We start from the raw sequence: 17,195 nt of genomic DNA, 5'->3' as shown, positions 1-17,195 counted from the left end.
AACCACTACTTCCAAACTCTTGGTGGCGACTATGTAGAGAATTGAATGATTGATTGAGTTGGTGTTTTAAGTCCAGTTAAGGTTAATCGGGACTGGACCTATAGTTTAAAGTGGAATCCGAACCACCATGTGCCTCCACTGGGCATCGAACCTGGGACTTGTTGATTACAAGGCGACGACGCTACCCTACCACTGCGTCATAGGGGAGGCTATATATCGAGAATTGAGAAACGTGTACCGTTATTTTTAAAAGTACAACGAAACTTAAAGAAACTAAACAAAAGTGTGTGTAAGAGGTCTAAAATAAGCTTCCTCCTATACCCAGCAATCTGTAAATTGGATTTTCTTTTGGCTTCGTCGCATCGCGAAGAAAAGCACAAATCCTCCGTCTGGGTCATACACTCGGCCAAGAAGGATGAAAATCCTAGAAAATTGAAGTTTCATAATTGAAATTATGACTTTTCGTAATGAAACACCAATTAGGTTGAGTACTTACTGACGAGTGTCACGAAGGGCAGCGAGGATTGGTTGAAGTGCAGGGGGAGACAAGCATCCTCCGGTCTTCTTGTTCCAGTACCTAAAGAGAAAAGAAATGTGACGTGAGATATGCGAACAGAGCTTCACAAGTTTATGTCTAAATGTAAAGAGGCAGACATTCAAAGAGTAAAAGGACGATTTTTTTTTCTATTTAGAAAACTGTACTGTTGAAACTAAAAGAATGACACGGCAATAACAATTGTATGGTGGAGTCGATATTACGTACGTTCACGTACGTAGTTTCAGCCTACAGAATTTTAGCACCATATTGTTAATGATGAGTCACGTGATGTCTACCATTGGCTGTAACTGTCAGACAACTTCCACTCATCCTCATCGTCGCAATTAGCCAAAGTGACAGAAAAGGGGCGCTAAATAACACAATTCAAAATAAAAACCTTGAATGTATGAAGACGCTGGTTTCGGTAAAATTTTCAAATATCAAACCAAAGTCTTTAATGTTATAGGGCACATCAGGATGCAAAATGGGTTTTAACCAGGCCTCATAACCTAACAACGTAGGAATTATTAAATTGTTATTGTGAAAATAAAGCATGCAAGTTGGTTGAGTGTGTTAAGTTTGGTGCTATCTGCATGTTTGAAAAACCTATTTTCGCAAAGTGTTGGCAGCTGGGTATGCACCACACTAAACCAGTTTTGACTGAGGCTGAGACCTTGCGTCGTGTGTTTCCTCTTATTTTTACCCCATTTGACATTTCTGCCAAAATGTGAATGTACATTACAGGTATTTTAAGGTGTATTTGAATGATTCCATAACTGCAGCGTTTGATGCCTGACTGTTCAATACAGATATGGGAAAAGGGGACTGCACAGGGTGTCTACCAGTCAAGAAATCAACGTGTAGGTCAAGAAAATCAAGAAAAAGTCGAGAAATTATGCTTGTGGTCAAGAATTTTCGCTTCTTTTTCAGTATAGTGAATTTACATTGTTATATACCTGTACTGGAATTTCATAAAATTGAATATTTGGAAATCTAAAATTGTATTCAGTTGTGGTTTTTTTTTTTTACTTTGTTCCTTAAGAATTACATTCTTGTATGCATGAAGTGTTGTAAACATATTAAAGAAATGTGGCCATTCCCCATCCAGGATGAAGTCTCAAGCATTAATAATTAAAGCAAGTCTAAATCTCTTGTTAAACTACAGCTTCAGTTTTCATCTTAACCGGCCTTGTGAAATAAGAAAAAGGGAGGGAAAGGTCATGAAAAAGTAAATAATTTTGTTAAAAAGGTTGATGACTTGATTATAATCTGTTCAACTTTGAAGACCGTGGAAAAAGGCAACACACAAGATATAGAACCTGAGCTGTAAAGAGAGGGAAAGTGGTTAGAGAAAGAAGGCGTAGGCTAGCTATTGACGTCATGATAAGGGGAAAAGACGAAAATTTGCAGGACCAGGTGCCGGGCATGATGCCAGGGAGGGAGAGCCCCCCACCCATTCGACCGAAGACGATTTTTTTCCCTCTGCTTTTTTACAGCAGGCCCAAGTTAGTTCATTCTTTGGAGTTATGATGGAAGTCATTGGCAAAGAACTTGAAGCTAAACGTGGGAGGCGCGTCAGCTATTCGCCCGCACCTGTGCCTCTTACATCCGGTTTCGGATCCTGCAGGAGGGAAGTCACGTGATATGGAAGTCCCTCTCAGGTGCTCACAAATTCTACATCATCCACCGTGGGTGACAACCACCTCTACTAATTTGTCCGCCTAATCTCCCAGCCCCTTGGATGTTTTTCAAGCGGTGACACCCAACTCTTGAGATAGTTGCAAGCTGCTCGAGGAAGCAGGAGAGATTCTTGACGCAAATGGGCGGCAAACTCCTAAACTCTAATTCTTATCACTAGGGGGAGCAGTATTTTACCACATTTTCATATTTCGTACTTTTATAGCTTTTGTAAAGTAAATTTAAGCAGCCTATACCAGCTTTAAATTGCATCTTTTTCGCTCTTAATTTAGTGCTCGGAAAGCACGTATTTAATTTTACATTACCCAGGTGAGGTTGTAATACGTGCAAATGCACGAAACAATTTTTAAACTAACTTTGTACTTACTGTAACAGGTATCAAGCGCTGAACAACTTTTCATAATTAGTGTTACCTCGCTACACTGAACACTTATCTGGCGGAGATCGTGTTCAGTGTCAGTACACCACCTATGATAATTTGTTCAGCAACTAGTAATATTTCTACATGAGCATTTACGATTGTACTTCTTTACACGGGAAGCATAGAAACAAGGCATTAAACTTTGTTATCGACGTGACGTGAATACTTGTATACCCAACGGAAAAAGTATCAGTAGGGCGAATTGTCCATTACCATAACATTTCCATTCAGTCTGGTTTCCACAATATGATGATCATGAAATGAAATTGAAACGTCTAGGGTAGACAACAAAATGTCACTCCTTAAAACAACATAAAAAAACAATGCAAACAGATGGACAGTTTGCTTACTACGTATTATCGTTGCTGTTGGCTCTACACTACAGTTTGTTAAATTGCATCTTCATTCTAAGGCACTGCAGAAAATAAACAGAACTTTGCACAACAATGAACAGGAGGATATGTTCTAATGGGATAGAGGTCTGTCGTACCCCAGGTAACATTTCGATTCTTATCGCAACAGACAGGCCGATCGTTAAGGTATATGCATAAACATGACAGTCAAGTTATTTCATGATCCAGTTAGCAAATAGTTGGTGTTGCTTTCAAAACGTTAAAGCTGTGGTTACTTTAGGAGGCTTTCAGACAAAGCAGTATGCGACACAGGCCCTTTCAGTCTATAAGAAAGCATTCAACGCGCATGCGCGACCAACAACTCGAGACTATTGTTGTTGAGTTTGCTTTTTCACTCTGGTTGCATTTCTTTCTGTCGCGTGCTGCATCGGTCTGAAAGCTCCTTTAAGATTAAGAGCTCTGTGCAAGGCAAGTGTTACGTTCTGAAGTTGTAAAATGGTCGTTAGGTGAATTTATCCACGGAAACCTGTGTGGTAGTGACTGTGCACATATGGACCTCTAAATGATACACACGAGGTGGTGGGAATGTAAGAACAGAAAGAAGAGAGTGACAATGACAGGAAGGAGAAAGGGATCATGAGAGAATGAAGAAGAGAGGAATAGGGAAGAGTTAAGGGACGGGGGGAAGAACGGCTAGGGAGGGGAAAGGGAAAATGTGGGGAAGAGAGGAGAAGGTATGGAGAGGGGAGAATTAAAGTGGAAAAGGAAAGGGGAGATTGAAGGTGGAGCAATAGGATGGAATCAAGGGTGAGAGGGGTAAAAAGAGAATGGAAAGGGAAGATTGAAGGAGAGAGAGAGATATGGGAATATCAGGGATGAGAAAATAGAAGAGTAAGGGGAAAGAGTGGGGTAAGAGGGTGATAGAAGGGAAAGGGAGAATGAGGGGATGAGAGCGAGAAAAGATGAGATTGGGGATAAGAGAGGGAAAAGTGGAGAATAGAAAGGGAGAGAAATGAATGAACGTGGTGAAGGGGGCAGGGGAGAATGGACGGATGAAGGAGAAGAGGGAGAAAAAGGAGACTTAGGGAGGAAACTATGGGAAGGAAGAAAATTTTGAGAGAAGTGAAAGCGGAGAGTAGATATAAGGAAAATGAAGCAGAATGAAGAGGGAGAAGCAAAAGGGGAGACTGGAGAGGAGTCAGGTGGAAACTGAGAGAATGAGCTGGGAGAGAGGGGGGAACGGAGAGAACGAAGTAGGAGAGAGGGAAGGAAAGATGGGATGTGCGAGATGCTTAACTAAGAAAATTCGGCTGTGTATGTTTTTTAGTTCAGGAACGTAACACCACGGTGCAGAACCTGACGGCCAGAAATTTTTTTTAAGTTCAGCAATCGAACTCCAGGGGGCAGCACCCGACGGCCTCTTTTTCTTTTAGCCGTCGGGTGCTTGAAGAAGAGAATGATTGGGAAGGAATGAAAGGGGAAAATGAAGGAGGCGAGTGGGGAAGGGGAGAATGAACTGAAGGAGAGAAAAGAATTAAAGAGCGGAGTGGAAGGGAAGAATGAAGAGAGAGGGGAAACGAGTGGAATAGGGGAGAATACAAGGGGCGATAGATTGTAGAGGAAGACTGATATACTAGTGGGGGAGGGGAGAATAAAGTTAGAAAGGGATAATGAAGAAGTAGAAAGAAAGACTGGAGTCGGAGATACGTAAGGGAAGAAAGAACGGGGAAGGGGGAGAATAAAGGAGATGAGGAGAAGGCGAAAGTGGAGAGGTTGAAGGGAAATGAAGGTAGGGGAGAATGAAGTGGAAAGAGGGGATGGAGAATGAGGGCATAGAATGAATGGGGAGGGTGGAAATGAAGTAAGAAGGAATAAATATGGAGGAAAAGAGAATGAAGGGGATGGGAGAGTGAATAAAAGGGATAAAGAAGGGAAGAATAGAGAAGAGGAGGTGAGAATACCGGGAGGGAAGGGTCAAAGAAAGTAGAGTAGGATGAGGAGAGGATAGGGGAGAATGAAGTGTGAGAGAACTCTCCTACTCTTTTTCCTAGAGAAAAAGGAAGAAAATGGAGAGAGAAAGAGACGAAAGGAGGTGAAATCACTCCAAGGGAGATGCTACACCCAAGCAACACGTTTTCGCAAATGACTTTATGGTTGAACCAATGGAATGTAGGTTTGTGGGGCCTGTCATGCCGTTTCAGTTTGAATGAAACGTTGCTGTTTATTCGTTCATTTCTAAGTAACATGTGTCGTAATAAAAGTTCGACGATTCCACTGTTCATCCTCGGGTCGAACCGACGTGTGAACATGAAAGATGATTGCGGGCTGAAACTACCAAGGCGTATATTTTACACACATGTGCCTACGATTATTGTCACATTTAAATGATATTTTATTGTATACGCTCGAGGGTGGGAGACTCGAACGAGTAGTGGGATCCATGAGTATTACCGTGCAAATTGTCCATCACTACATCCGTGCACTTTATTTGACCCAATAAGAGCTTTTGAGTTCTCTCTTAACTCTTAAACAAGCTGTTGACAACTTCTCCATCAGCATACATAAAAATCCATCGCTTAAAAACGCATAGGATGTAAGAGAAACATAACGAAAATAGTCAAGGACAATTGCACGGTAATACACATGGATCCCATTGTACGATCGAACGAAAGTGGTCATGTGCAACACTCTAGTCGATAACGTATGGAAGAGCAAGAATCCATGACTTGACAGGAATTCCGAGCAAGAACCAACATGCTAGACTGAGAGCAACATTTGCAAGATTAACTTGCTTTCTGATGGTAACGAAATATTTTTATCCCCACTGTACAAACTTTGTATTTATTGGTCAGGCGACCGCAAGCAATTTCCACGCAGACCACATCACTTCATTCCAGTAAAGCCCGAGGGGGGTAGGGGGAGCCAATACCCGAACTCGCCAAAGAAAAATAGCGATAGAGAACAAGCGGCGAGGATGAAAAATTAATAACAGAACAACAAAAAAAGAAGCCGCCGTTGTTAGTTACACGCGTCTGGACGACGGCCGACTTTATTTAGGACTTGCGGCCAGAAATTAAAAGCCTGCTACCGCGTGTGTTGCGGTCCTACTATCCTCCCCACTTTATAAACTGCCACAATAACTCTTTGGTTACCATCTGCATGCACGACGTAATTAACTTTGCACGGAAAACCGCACTTATCGCGTTTTTTTTTTTACATTTTTTTTTCTTTCTCCGTAAGCTCTCTTCTCCGCTTGTGTGCAGCTGTCCACTTTACCACAATGACCGTTCATAACTTCTAAGTTGAGGACTTTCCCAACGATGAGCACTTTGCGTAGTCCAAAACATGATAGGTTGGCAGTCTGTTTTTTTTTCGGTGTCAAAAGCACTGACAATGACATACAAAACAAAATTCCGTGACTTTTCCAGACCAAGAACCAAAATTCTTCACGTCAAGTCGTTAGGGCAATTCATGTATTTACACATTTGTACAAGAATGACGCTACATTTTAGCTAACAACAAAATTAGAAACCCATTAAATGAGGTTAAAACTAATAACGAGAAGGAGAACTGAACAGAAATTGACTGTTAGATGGGGGAATCAAGAGTGAGACTGTTTATTATTTTTCTTAAATAAATCAATTATATCATAATATGTAATTAAGTAAATTTCGTAACTAACTAATTCTCCAGACTTCTTAAACCAGAAGATTTATGCCTGAAGCAACACAAGCCTTCCATCTGTCCATATCCTGGGCAAGATCAATCCAATCTTTTCTATCCTTACCGATTTTCTTTAGGTCCATCTCAACGTTATCCCTCCATCTTCCTACAGGTCTCTTACCATCAGGTTTCCCGACACGAATCCTGTAAACTCTTATTTCCTCTCTCATGGCCTACCAATCTAAGTTTTCTTGATTTAATTATTCTAATAATTCCTGGACATGAATTTTTTTTGAAGATTAATGAAATTCTGAATCATAATAAACATTAGTCATAGCTGGTTATATTACTAACCTTAAAGTTTCCCTTTGTTGGTCGACTAACTGCAGTGAACAAGCCACTGGGCGATGGGGTTGTAACATCCCTACGCCAGCATCCCTATTCATATTGTAACTATATTATTATTATTATTATTATTATTATTATTATTGTATTCATATTATATTCTTTAACATTTTTTTTCTTGTGATTTCAGATATCGGCTGAGAATATTCTACACGGACAGGAAGTGCAGCGAATGAAAATATGCGTAATGGAAGGGTGTCATGGAATGGGAAATGTTTCATAATGGTGGAATTTGTTTGGGGAAAGAACATTGATGTTCACAATGCAATAAAACTTTTAGTGACCTGTGTAGAACTTGTATCTACGATTGCCAGACTATGTTGTACAGTCACGGACACTTCTGGGTTGTAACAATCCCATTAAATTTCAATGGAATCGTTACAACCCAGAAGTGTCCGTGACTGTACATATACAAATAACAAATAAAAAATGGACCCACATAATCACAAGTATACTATGTTGTAAAATACTAATTTATTTTATCTAACTTCAACAAAAAAAAAACACCCTTCATTCTTCTCCATTAATGCTCAAATAGGACGTGAAGACTTGATGTAATTTTTGTGACACTTGACACGACGTGTTGAAACCACAGAACACTTGTAAAATATGACCTAAAGAATGAATAGTTTCTGTAGGACTACTGAGGTAAATATAATTACCATTGTCGATTTGTATAATATCATTTCATATGTTATCAAACGATACATGTACAGGAAAAATTTATAAGACATTTGAGTGAGATTCTAAATAGTTACGATTCGAATTGTTGAACATGGCTGTATTCGAAACAGACACAAAAATTACAAATTATACTTAGTTTTGTGTTATTTGGCATAAATTACTTAAGAGAATCTGCTATTTTGTGAAAAAGTAGGTCTGGTTATTTTTTTTTTTGTCATAATGTTCTTGCGTACTACAATTGTTCTGTTGTACCAAAAATAATGAAATTGCAAGCGATAACTTCTTAATGAAGTTATGTTCGGTCTTCACGAATAAATCTTCTACATTAGCATGAAATTTACATTATCCATTGTCTAGTGCTTTTAACTAGGATGCTCGTATGCTTATTCTTACAGTACGTTTCAAGATAAAACCTCTTTTCTCCTCTTCAAGAGTACGAAATTTGTTCACTTGGAGAGGAGAGAAGAGGTGCCCTTTCGAAAGCAAGTGTTAGAATAAGTATAGTTACAAGCACTCAACAATGGATAATGTCCAATTAAGATTGAATGCTAAATTTACCCTCCTACCCACTAAAATCTCCTTACACATTCCTCTCCCCAATGGAAAATTCAGGATAAACCCCTGTGCGGCCATCAGAAAATAGGGAAACATAATTTGCTCTCTCCATTTTCCTATTCTTAAGTGCGCTCAAACTTACTTGTTTGAAAACGTTGGATGCTCTGTCCTTTAAGATTTACCTCGTTCGTGGATGGAGATCTCCTTTCTATCCTCACGTTCCCAAAACAGTATTTTTGACTGCAGAACGCTCAATATGGGGAAGTGTACGACCACCCAGACTGCCAACAAATCTATCGAAGTGTAAGGGAGTAGCAACCATACCCTGTCCTAGCTAACTGTGGAGCAAGGCCCCGCAGAGCGTCAGAGAAGCGAGAGAAATTGAGTGGCCAGAAGGAAGCAGTACACCAGCTGGGAAGGCTGGTAACTTCAGTCGCTTTCCCCCACTCCACGCAATTCCGTTCCTCTCACGTGTTCATTGGTGGAGCCGTCTTATTGTAGCAGTGAAGATTTCGCATACTACATGAAACTAACTTCACGATTATGTTTATTTAAATTTACATTGATGTTTCATCGCCACAGGCTCTTTTATTCTTCTTTGTGGTTGTTTCTACAGATGTCTTATAATGTCAGCAACAATGTAATTACCGTATTATCTTTGCGTTTTATTACATTTAAAGCACATGTACGACAGTGTTCAGGCAACCAGTTATGCTTTATCCACATTCTGGTGACTACTTTTTAAGTTTCCAAACACGAAGTGATGTATGGCAGTGTCTGGGTGAACACAGCATTGTCCTAATTGTCTAGCATTCCTCCATATAAAGTTCAATTATCACAACAGGCCGTAACTAAAGTTGAAAAAATAAAAGTAGCTGTAGACAAAAAAAAAACTACGCCTAGTGGAAAAATTATAGTTGCATATTTGAATTCACGATGTAAAAACATAATGTTGACCAATGTTATCAAGACTGTATTACATTACTCAGACGGCAAAGAAACCTAGATGAACGGACCATGAAGACCTCAAAACATGTATCCCTATTTGCCTCATATCTTGATGCAGGTTTTACTCACGAGGGTCTTACAAGAGGCCACATTGCACATACACAGCACAGCGGGATGATAGAACGTAAGGTTCGGTAATTCCTCAAATAATAAAAAGTAGGGTTTCAGCAATTTCAGCGCTCCTTTTGGCAAAAGCACCGAGCAACATAAAAAAAAGGACGGGGGAGAGAGAAAGACGAGAATAAGTGGCGGAAACCAACTTTGATAAAGCGAAGCTCGGGGAACTTGAAGATCTCAAATAGTCATTAGTCTGCGGGCAAGGAAAGAAAAGCAGTTGGTCCTCCGTCAAGAGCATTTGTAGGGAGGGACCGAGGGGGAAAACACAGGAGAGGGAAGGGTGGGTTCCTTTGGACCAACACTAATGAGCACCAATATAGCAAAGTCCATGGCTTGTTCTTCTTGTCGTTTCTCTGGACCCCAATTTTCGTGGAAATTCTCTCTCTGCTGTGGTCGCGTGGGGTACAGTTTAGTTCGGTTCGAACTTGCTGGCATTCCTTGAGTACGCAGTGGCAGAAACATCAAGGGGAATAAGATGGATGCGAAGATGCTGTGTTCGAGAGCAGCGGGGGAGGAGTGGCCGCGGGTCTCTTTCCGAAGGATCCGGAAGGGTTGGTAGGGGAGGTTTTTCAGGAAATTATGGTCCCAGAATCCTTTGGAAATGATATGCATGTTCGGCAAGTGCTTGAAACGTATCGGAGGTCACCTTCTGCGCCTGAATCAGGCAGAATGTTTGGTCCATTATATCACCTTGATGAGGGTATCTTAAAAAGTTGTCCTTAAAAAGAATATATAGGGGTGGGTATATTTAGAGAGGGAGAAGATTGGAGAATAAGAACGAGCGTAGAAAAATTGAAAAAATCTTGATGGAGATGACATAGTGAAGTTTGTAAAGTCTCGAAGACTGGCCTGTCTGGGACATATGGAAACGATGAACGAGGAAAGGGCGACAAGGGAACTGATGCAGCAAGAGGGAGGGGAGGCGAAAACGTGCAAGACCAAGGAAGAAATGGATGTGGAAGCTGAAGATAATGCAAGTTGGAAGATGGTTGGAGAAAGCAAAAAAAAAGAAGAATAGATGGGCATCGAGAGGAAGGCCAAAGCCCACCCAAGCCTGTAGCGCCAAGGAGAAAGAATATATTTAACATGCACGAGCCGATACTACCTCGTGATGTTCCAATTGTGTTACTGACTTTTTCATGTGTGAAAAATGATTGAATAACGAAACAAATAGTGCAAATTTAGTGTTCCTTCACCCCGATGTATTAACGTCCAGTAAGGGTTAAGACAAGGCTCTGGAGTTGCATCCCGTAACTCCGTTTGGTATCTTCGGGAAGAATAACACACCAAACCGTGATAGAATGGTACCGTAGACATCACAACGACCGACACGTCGTCGTCGTCCGCAAACTGCACTCGTGTCCAGTCTGTTAAAAAAAAGTGCATGGAAAGCTTCTTGTGTTCGTCCGGTACGAATGGTTGCATTTATTTCCAAAAGTTCGTTTCCATGTGACACGAGTCACTTCGATCTGAAGGGTCCCTTAGTTTCAGGCCACTTGCCTCGTCTTTTCTTTGACATGCCTTAACTTGAATAGGCAATAAAATAATTCTTATAAGTGTGTTTTGAAGTGTTTAGTAATTCGAATTCTCACATTTTTGTCGGATTGGGCACCTGTTTAGTCAAAACTTTACTCTATTTGGGGAATCTGTGGAGCAAGGCCGCGCATAACGGTAGAGAAGGGAGAAAGCGAGCAGGCGGTGCTAAGCAGTGCGCCCTGCTGTAAACAGCTGTTAGCTGCAGCAACAAAATTCAATCACTTCCCCTCTGAGGCGTTCATTGTTCCATCCTTCTGGAGTCTCACTTGAACAGAGGACTTGTTTCCGTTCCCTTGCTCCAGAGATTACCGGGACAGAGTCAAGTAAATTTCTCCAGTAATTAATGAATTTACGTAAACATAAAGGTTTATATATTGGATTTTACTTACCAGTTTGAACCTCGATCACGTGACCATCCCTTCTGTAGAACATCATGCAGACGTACTCGCTCTGGCTGCAAAAGAGAAAGAAAATATGTATAGTAATTTTGACTTTGAGCATGTACGAGGGGAGAGTGAAAAGTTTTGAGCCTCACAGGGAAGGGATGTTTGAGCTACAGTTTCTCATTACGACTTCTCTACATAATCACAATCTCTATAATCACCCCCCCCCCCCAGATCAATGCACTTATGCATTCTGTGCTGCAATTTGTTTACAGTCATTTGGTAGAATGATTTGTCCTCTGAGTCCCACACCACTGAATGACCGCCTTCGTCTGTGTGAAAATAGACGTCCTCGAAGTGAATTCTTCATGGCAGGGAGAAGATGAAAATCTGACGGGGCAAGTCGGGCGAAGAAGGTGGATGGGAAAGTGCAGTGAAGCCACACTCGACCAAAGCAGCCTGTGGAGTGAGGCCTTGCCGACAGAGCTACCGAATCACGGCCCTGTCCGCCACTCTCTTCTCTGACACTTCATTCATTTTCAACCTGACAAAAAAATAGAAGGAAACATGTGACTTTCATAAAAGTTCGCACAGAGTGTCATAAAACCCAAACCTTACATCCTCCAAAATTTTAACTACCTAGTATCACTCCTTCCACGAGAGGCTCAAAACTCTTCACTCTCCCCTCGTACATATGTAGCATAATAATTAGCCAGTGACATGAAATTACTGCTTTCTGTGTCCACGTTATATCGACTCTCCATCCGAGAGACGAATGAAGTTATTGTAAATAAATGTATGTGATCTGCGAGAGGAAATTGCTTACATATTGGCTACCAGAACTGTACTACAGTAGGTTCGTTAGGTGGTATGGCCGCAACAAACGAACTACAGGGTGAATCAAAAGTCCCTTAACACACCCTGTAAAATGTAAAGGAGTTTGATAGAAACAAGTTAGGCCTGGGGGGAACCATATTGGTGCGTTCCAACCGGACGTCAGCCATAGTGGTGGCCGCCATATTGAATTCCACTCATTTTTTTTAAAAAAATGGGAAGGGAGTAATGTGATATATCACATCAGGCTAGAATTTCAATAGAAATGCAATGGTGAAGGGGTTTTCAACGTATCTTTAATCAGAAAAAAGTTATGATTGTAACAAATATCTAATTTTCCGGTTGGCCGCGGTGGCTCAGTCGGTAACGCGTCTGACTACCATGCTAAAGGTCCCGGGTTCGATCCCCGGCCGGTTCAAATCCGGGAACTTTTCTAACGATGGAAGCGGCCCCGGCGCCCACCCAGCGTCGAATATCATGGGTACCTGGGGGGAAACCCTGGGGGGTAAAGGCGGTCAGGGGCGTGATGCTGATCACATCACCCCCACTTACGACCGGATCAAGAAAGTGTGGGGCGTTACCCCCACACCCCCTATACGCCTTCATGGCGTGGTGCTAAGCACAGGGGAGCACTTTACCTTTTTTTTATCTAATTTTCCAGGTGTGAGGAAACAGTGATATTCCTACCTGCAACATTTGTACCGTATATATCAAATACTACGATTTCTCGCGAGTCAGATGCTCTTGTTTACATGGACTTTATTCTTATGGTGGAGAGAGAATAGCTAATTAAAGTGAGAATTATGTTCTTTTATGTTGTTGAACTTTCTGTAAATACTTGTGTGAAAGATGCTCCTTGCTTCTATAAATTATAGTTAATTTTTTATACAGCCTAGATTAAAAGTTTCTTGTAAGAAATTTGTAATCTAGATACTTCAGCCTAGGTCATTTGATACTATCACACGAACTGAAATATTACCCATTTAAAATACTCTTTTGGCACTCTAATTTGCACTGGGGGAAGGGGGCGTTAGCTCCCCTCCTCTCAAAGTTCAACCATGGAGTAACGCCACTCCGCTGCGAAGTCTAGACGGACGACAATTAATCGCTGTTTCCCTGTAAGTTTCACAAACACCCATTCTTCACCATCCATTCCTTTTCGGGATGTCATCTTCCCCTCCGCAAGCGCCTTCTCCTTGGCGTTCCTCTCCTCGGAGACCGGGGTCGGAGGGAGGAGCAGGAGGGTGGATGTAGGGATCTTCCTCCTCGCACTCGCAACTCATTGGATTAACTTTGTAATGAGTTGACCGACATCGCGCCGCTGAACTTCCGGCGTCAGGTAGGTGGGGAGACGGGGGGTGGGATGAGAAACCCTGGGACAGGGATGTTGAAAAGCGTCTCTGGGAGACACTAACGAGGAGGTAAAGTTACAAGCGGTGGATCTCTCTGACCACAGACGGAGTTATTTCTCTCTTTCCTATTCGTCCTCTCTCTCTCATCTTCCCCTCCTCCTCTCTCTTTCTCTCACTGTCTTCATCTCTCTTTTCCTCTCCTTCTCTCAGTGTTCTAAGATATACACATTAAAATGGATGAAGTCGGTTGCTTCTAGTCTGTGGAGCAGGACCGAGCATAACGATAGAGAAGAGGAGAAAGCGAGTGGACGGAGCAAAACAGTGCGCGCTGCTGCAAACTGCTGGTAGCTGCAGCCGCGTTGCCCCCTCCATGCACTCACTTCCACCTCTTACGCTCCATTGGTGGAACCTGCTCGAGTCACTACTTGCGCAGAGAACTTGTTTTCGTTCGCTTGCCTCACAGACTCTTGCTACATAGAATAGAACACTGATTTCGTTGCACAAATATTATCTCCTGCACATCCATTGCTCAATAGGTGGCTCTGTTAAATGTTCATGTTTCGTGAATTGTTATTTCACTTTCAACACCTATATTCGTTATTTTCTTGTTACACAGAAAACTTAACATTTTTTTTTTTTCAAAACGGTAAATTCATTGGGAGCTTTCATACACAGCGCTCCCTTGACTTTGTCTTTTTATCTTTATTTCAAGATGGCGTGTTACATACAAGGTTCAACTTCAGTATGAAAGTGCCCGTAGAATCACGAAAGAGGGGCTCCACAAAAAATTGAAAACACTGGCATTCTTAGCAATTTACTTCAACCTTACTTCCGTGTACATCTTAGAACGATGTAAAAGTGTACTGGAACCTCTAGCAAGTGGAAATGAATACAAGATAATTTTTAAAATAAACTATCCTGCTTTGAACCAACGTGTGTGCTTTGCACCAGTGCTTCAGAAATAATAATTTACGACATTAGCTCGTATTAAGAAGTGTATTGTTTTTCTGTCTTTCAGGAATGGTTTATAATGAGTAGCACTTCCCTGCATTTCAAATAAAGGATTACCAGGATGTGATCGCTGCTTCTAAACTCAAAGGAACCGAAAACTGACAAAGCGAGAGAAATTATTGTACACATTTTAAAATATTGTTGCAACTATCGACTACTTTTATCCTTTGAAGCGAAACATACATTTTTGACAAGTTTTTTTTTAGATGTTTTATTCCTTATTATAATTGGTCAAACTTTAGGCTTGACCTAGATGGATTGGAACTAATTTTACCAGCTTAGCATGTAATGGTCTTTGAACGTTCAGTTGATTCCTTGAAATGAAAATGATAGGTGGGTCGGCGCTATGAGGGTTTGCACTACATACGTCATACTGGAACGGCTAATAAAAATTTGTCATACCTATGGATTTATTGTAGACCACGTTGGAATTTCCACAACATCCACAGAACACTGAAAATCAATCTTATAGTTTTAGGTTCAAAGGAGATTACAGTTTAACCAAGATAAGAAGTGCCCACTCATTTGTTTTCTTCTCGTGCTTGTGAGTCCTGCGACTACAGCGCCACAGGGGCATCCTTATCGTGCGAATGGTACTAACTTTATCTTGTCCATGTATGTAACCAGAAATAAAGTTGTTGTGAAAGGAGACAATGGGTTTCGAGCTCTCTGCCCATCCGTTCGAGAAGTCGTACTTTCTACTTTATTGGCTTATTGGTTTAAAAAAAAAAGCAATAAGTTTCCGGTTGCTAGAAGGTCTGTCTACCACGTAAGAAACCCGTGCTTGATTCTCGAAGTGAATAGCTTACCTTGGTGGCTAAGTGGTTAGCACAACGCGCTACGACACCCGGAGTCTTGTGTTCGAATCCCGGCCTGGACATTGGTGTTATTTCTGAGTGCCCCTTCAATAACTTCATCATATCACTATTCATATTCGCGATGAGCCCTCCCCCCAAAAAAGTAATCAATGGAAGTGGGTTATCCACATAGGCGTGCGCACGCGCGCCTGGGCACCTCCTAATGTCATCAAAAAATTTAAAAATGTAGAAAATACCATTTAAATAATAATATCCGTGTCAAAAATAAAATTATGAATTTGGTATCATATGAAGTGCATAACAAATCAGTAATCACGTAGTAAGGAAGATGCTTTTCACTTAAAACGGACAGAGCTTCTCCATAAAATCGGCCCAAACTTATTGCCACAGTGATAGAAAACTTGTGCTAAAGTGATAACGAATAGTCAGAGACTATAATGTTAAAATTTACTTTCATATACGTAATAGTTTCGTGAAAAACAAACATGAAGTTAGGACAATAGGTACCGGCAATTAAACCCTCCTTAATCACGAATCGGAATGAGTAATATCTTAGTCTTCCGCTTTCCCGAACTTGAAAAGGAAATGCGCGTGAAGGAGTCTCTCTGCGCTAAAGACGCGGACTATTATCTGGTCCAGATGCGAACGCTGCGGAGATGTAGCGGAGGACGAAAAAAGAAACTCTGGAGACGGGCGAACATCTCGATCTCGGCCACTCTCAGTTGATCCGATAAAAAGGGATCTTGGACGCCCATGCGGCGGGAGCACGGAGGACACCGAACGCTAACCCTTTCCGGTCGATTAGGCTCTCCTTAGCCTACCACCAGCCGAGGTTTCCTCCTCCAAAAACCGAGAAAAGAAAAAAAACAGATCTAGAGAAAAAAATGAGATAACATCACAACGCCTTATCCCCTCTTTTCCCCATCGTTATCTCTTCATTCTCAATTTTCTGACCTTGCTGCTTTATCAGCACTTGGGGAGTCTTTTGCCCGCCATTACTTCTTGTCCCCCTTCCTCGTGCTATTTTACGTCACTTCCGGTTGAGATGTGGACGTGCTTGCGCCTGCGGAAAAGGACTGCGCTTTCCGAGCTCCCCTTTCATTCCCGTCCGATTGTTCACCAAATGGATCCGTAATGACATGGGCAGAAGTGAAGGACGTTTTTATATCCGGTGATCTTTCAATTCTTTATCTACCTTAACCGAAGTCAGAGTGAAAACTTTATTTTTGGGTGTATACAAGTGTACGAAGGGTTTTTTTCGGAGGGGATCTGGATTTGTAGAGCTAAATTTTACGTAACGTAAAACATTTCATAATTACCATTTGAAAACTTCCACGTAGCACGCCCAATTGTCAACCTCACTTCCATGTAGTGCACCCTGGACTGAATTTTACAGACAAACGAGGCTCTGGCGACTGGCCCTATAGCCAGTATAATCCTGTGTGTTGTCCTGCTTTTTGTCCTTATGTGTGCTGAGTGCCCGTTTACAGCCTCAGCTTTTAACGGAAGTCAAAATATTTTAAGATTTTAGATATTCAAGGTTAGAGTTGTTATTTGTAACGGTGAGGGGGTGGACCCCGTATAATATGACGGATGCAAAATAACCTAAGTGCTGACGTACCCAAAATTTTAAAATCAAATTCAAAAATTCAAAATTCAAATTAAAACCTTTGTTTTTAAAGTGTTTATAAAGTGTTTTTAAAGACAAGAATGGTAATCGGGTTTATGGAGACTTTGCATTTACCACTCTAGTTTTTACAAGTTCTTTACACCTTTCGTTTCAAAATTTTGATTTTCTCAAGATCTTGGAGGGTACAGT

The 17,195-nt window shown here is 41.4% G+C and overlaps 1 protein-coding gene across 2 annotated transcripts in view; it reads right to left on the bottom strand.

Moving 5' to 3' along the window:
* Window positions 1-464: 464 nt before the first annotated feature.
* The window catches only part of LOC145996749 (uncharacterized), a 470,158-nt gene continuing 453,427 nt past the window's right edge, over window positions 465-17,195 (bottom strand). For both annotated transcript variants that reach the window (XM_083133278.1, XM_083133282.1), the window contains exons 8-9: window positions 11,368-11,432; window positions 465-577 (exon numbers count right to left, since the gene is read on the bottom strand). In XM_083133278.1, the coding sequence (XP_082989404.1) occupies window positions 480-577; window positions 11,368-11,432 (163 nt within the window). In that variant the 3' untranslated portion in view covers window positions 465-479. The remainder of the gene's footprint in view (window positions 578-11,367; window positions 11,433-17,195) is intronic.

Source organism: Lepisma saccharinum, chromosome 1 (genome assembly GCF_977018435.1).
Source record: "Lepisma saccharinum chromosome 1, izLepSacc3.1, whole genome shotgun sequence".
Classification (NCBI taxonomy): Eukaryota; Metazoa; Arthropoda; class Insecta; order Zygentoma; family Lepismatidae; genus Lepisma; species Lepisma saccharinum.
The sequence above is the reverse complement of the archived record's forward strand: the minus strand, read 5'-3'. Positions and strand labels throughout refer to the sequence as shown.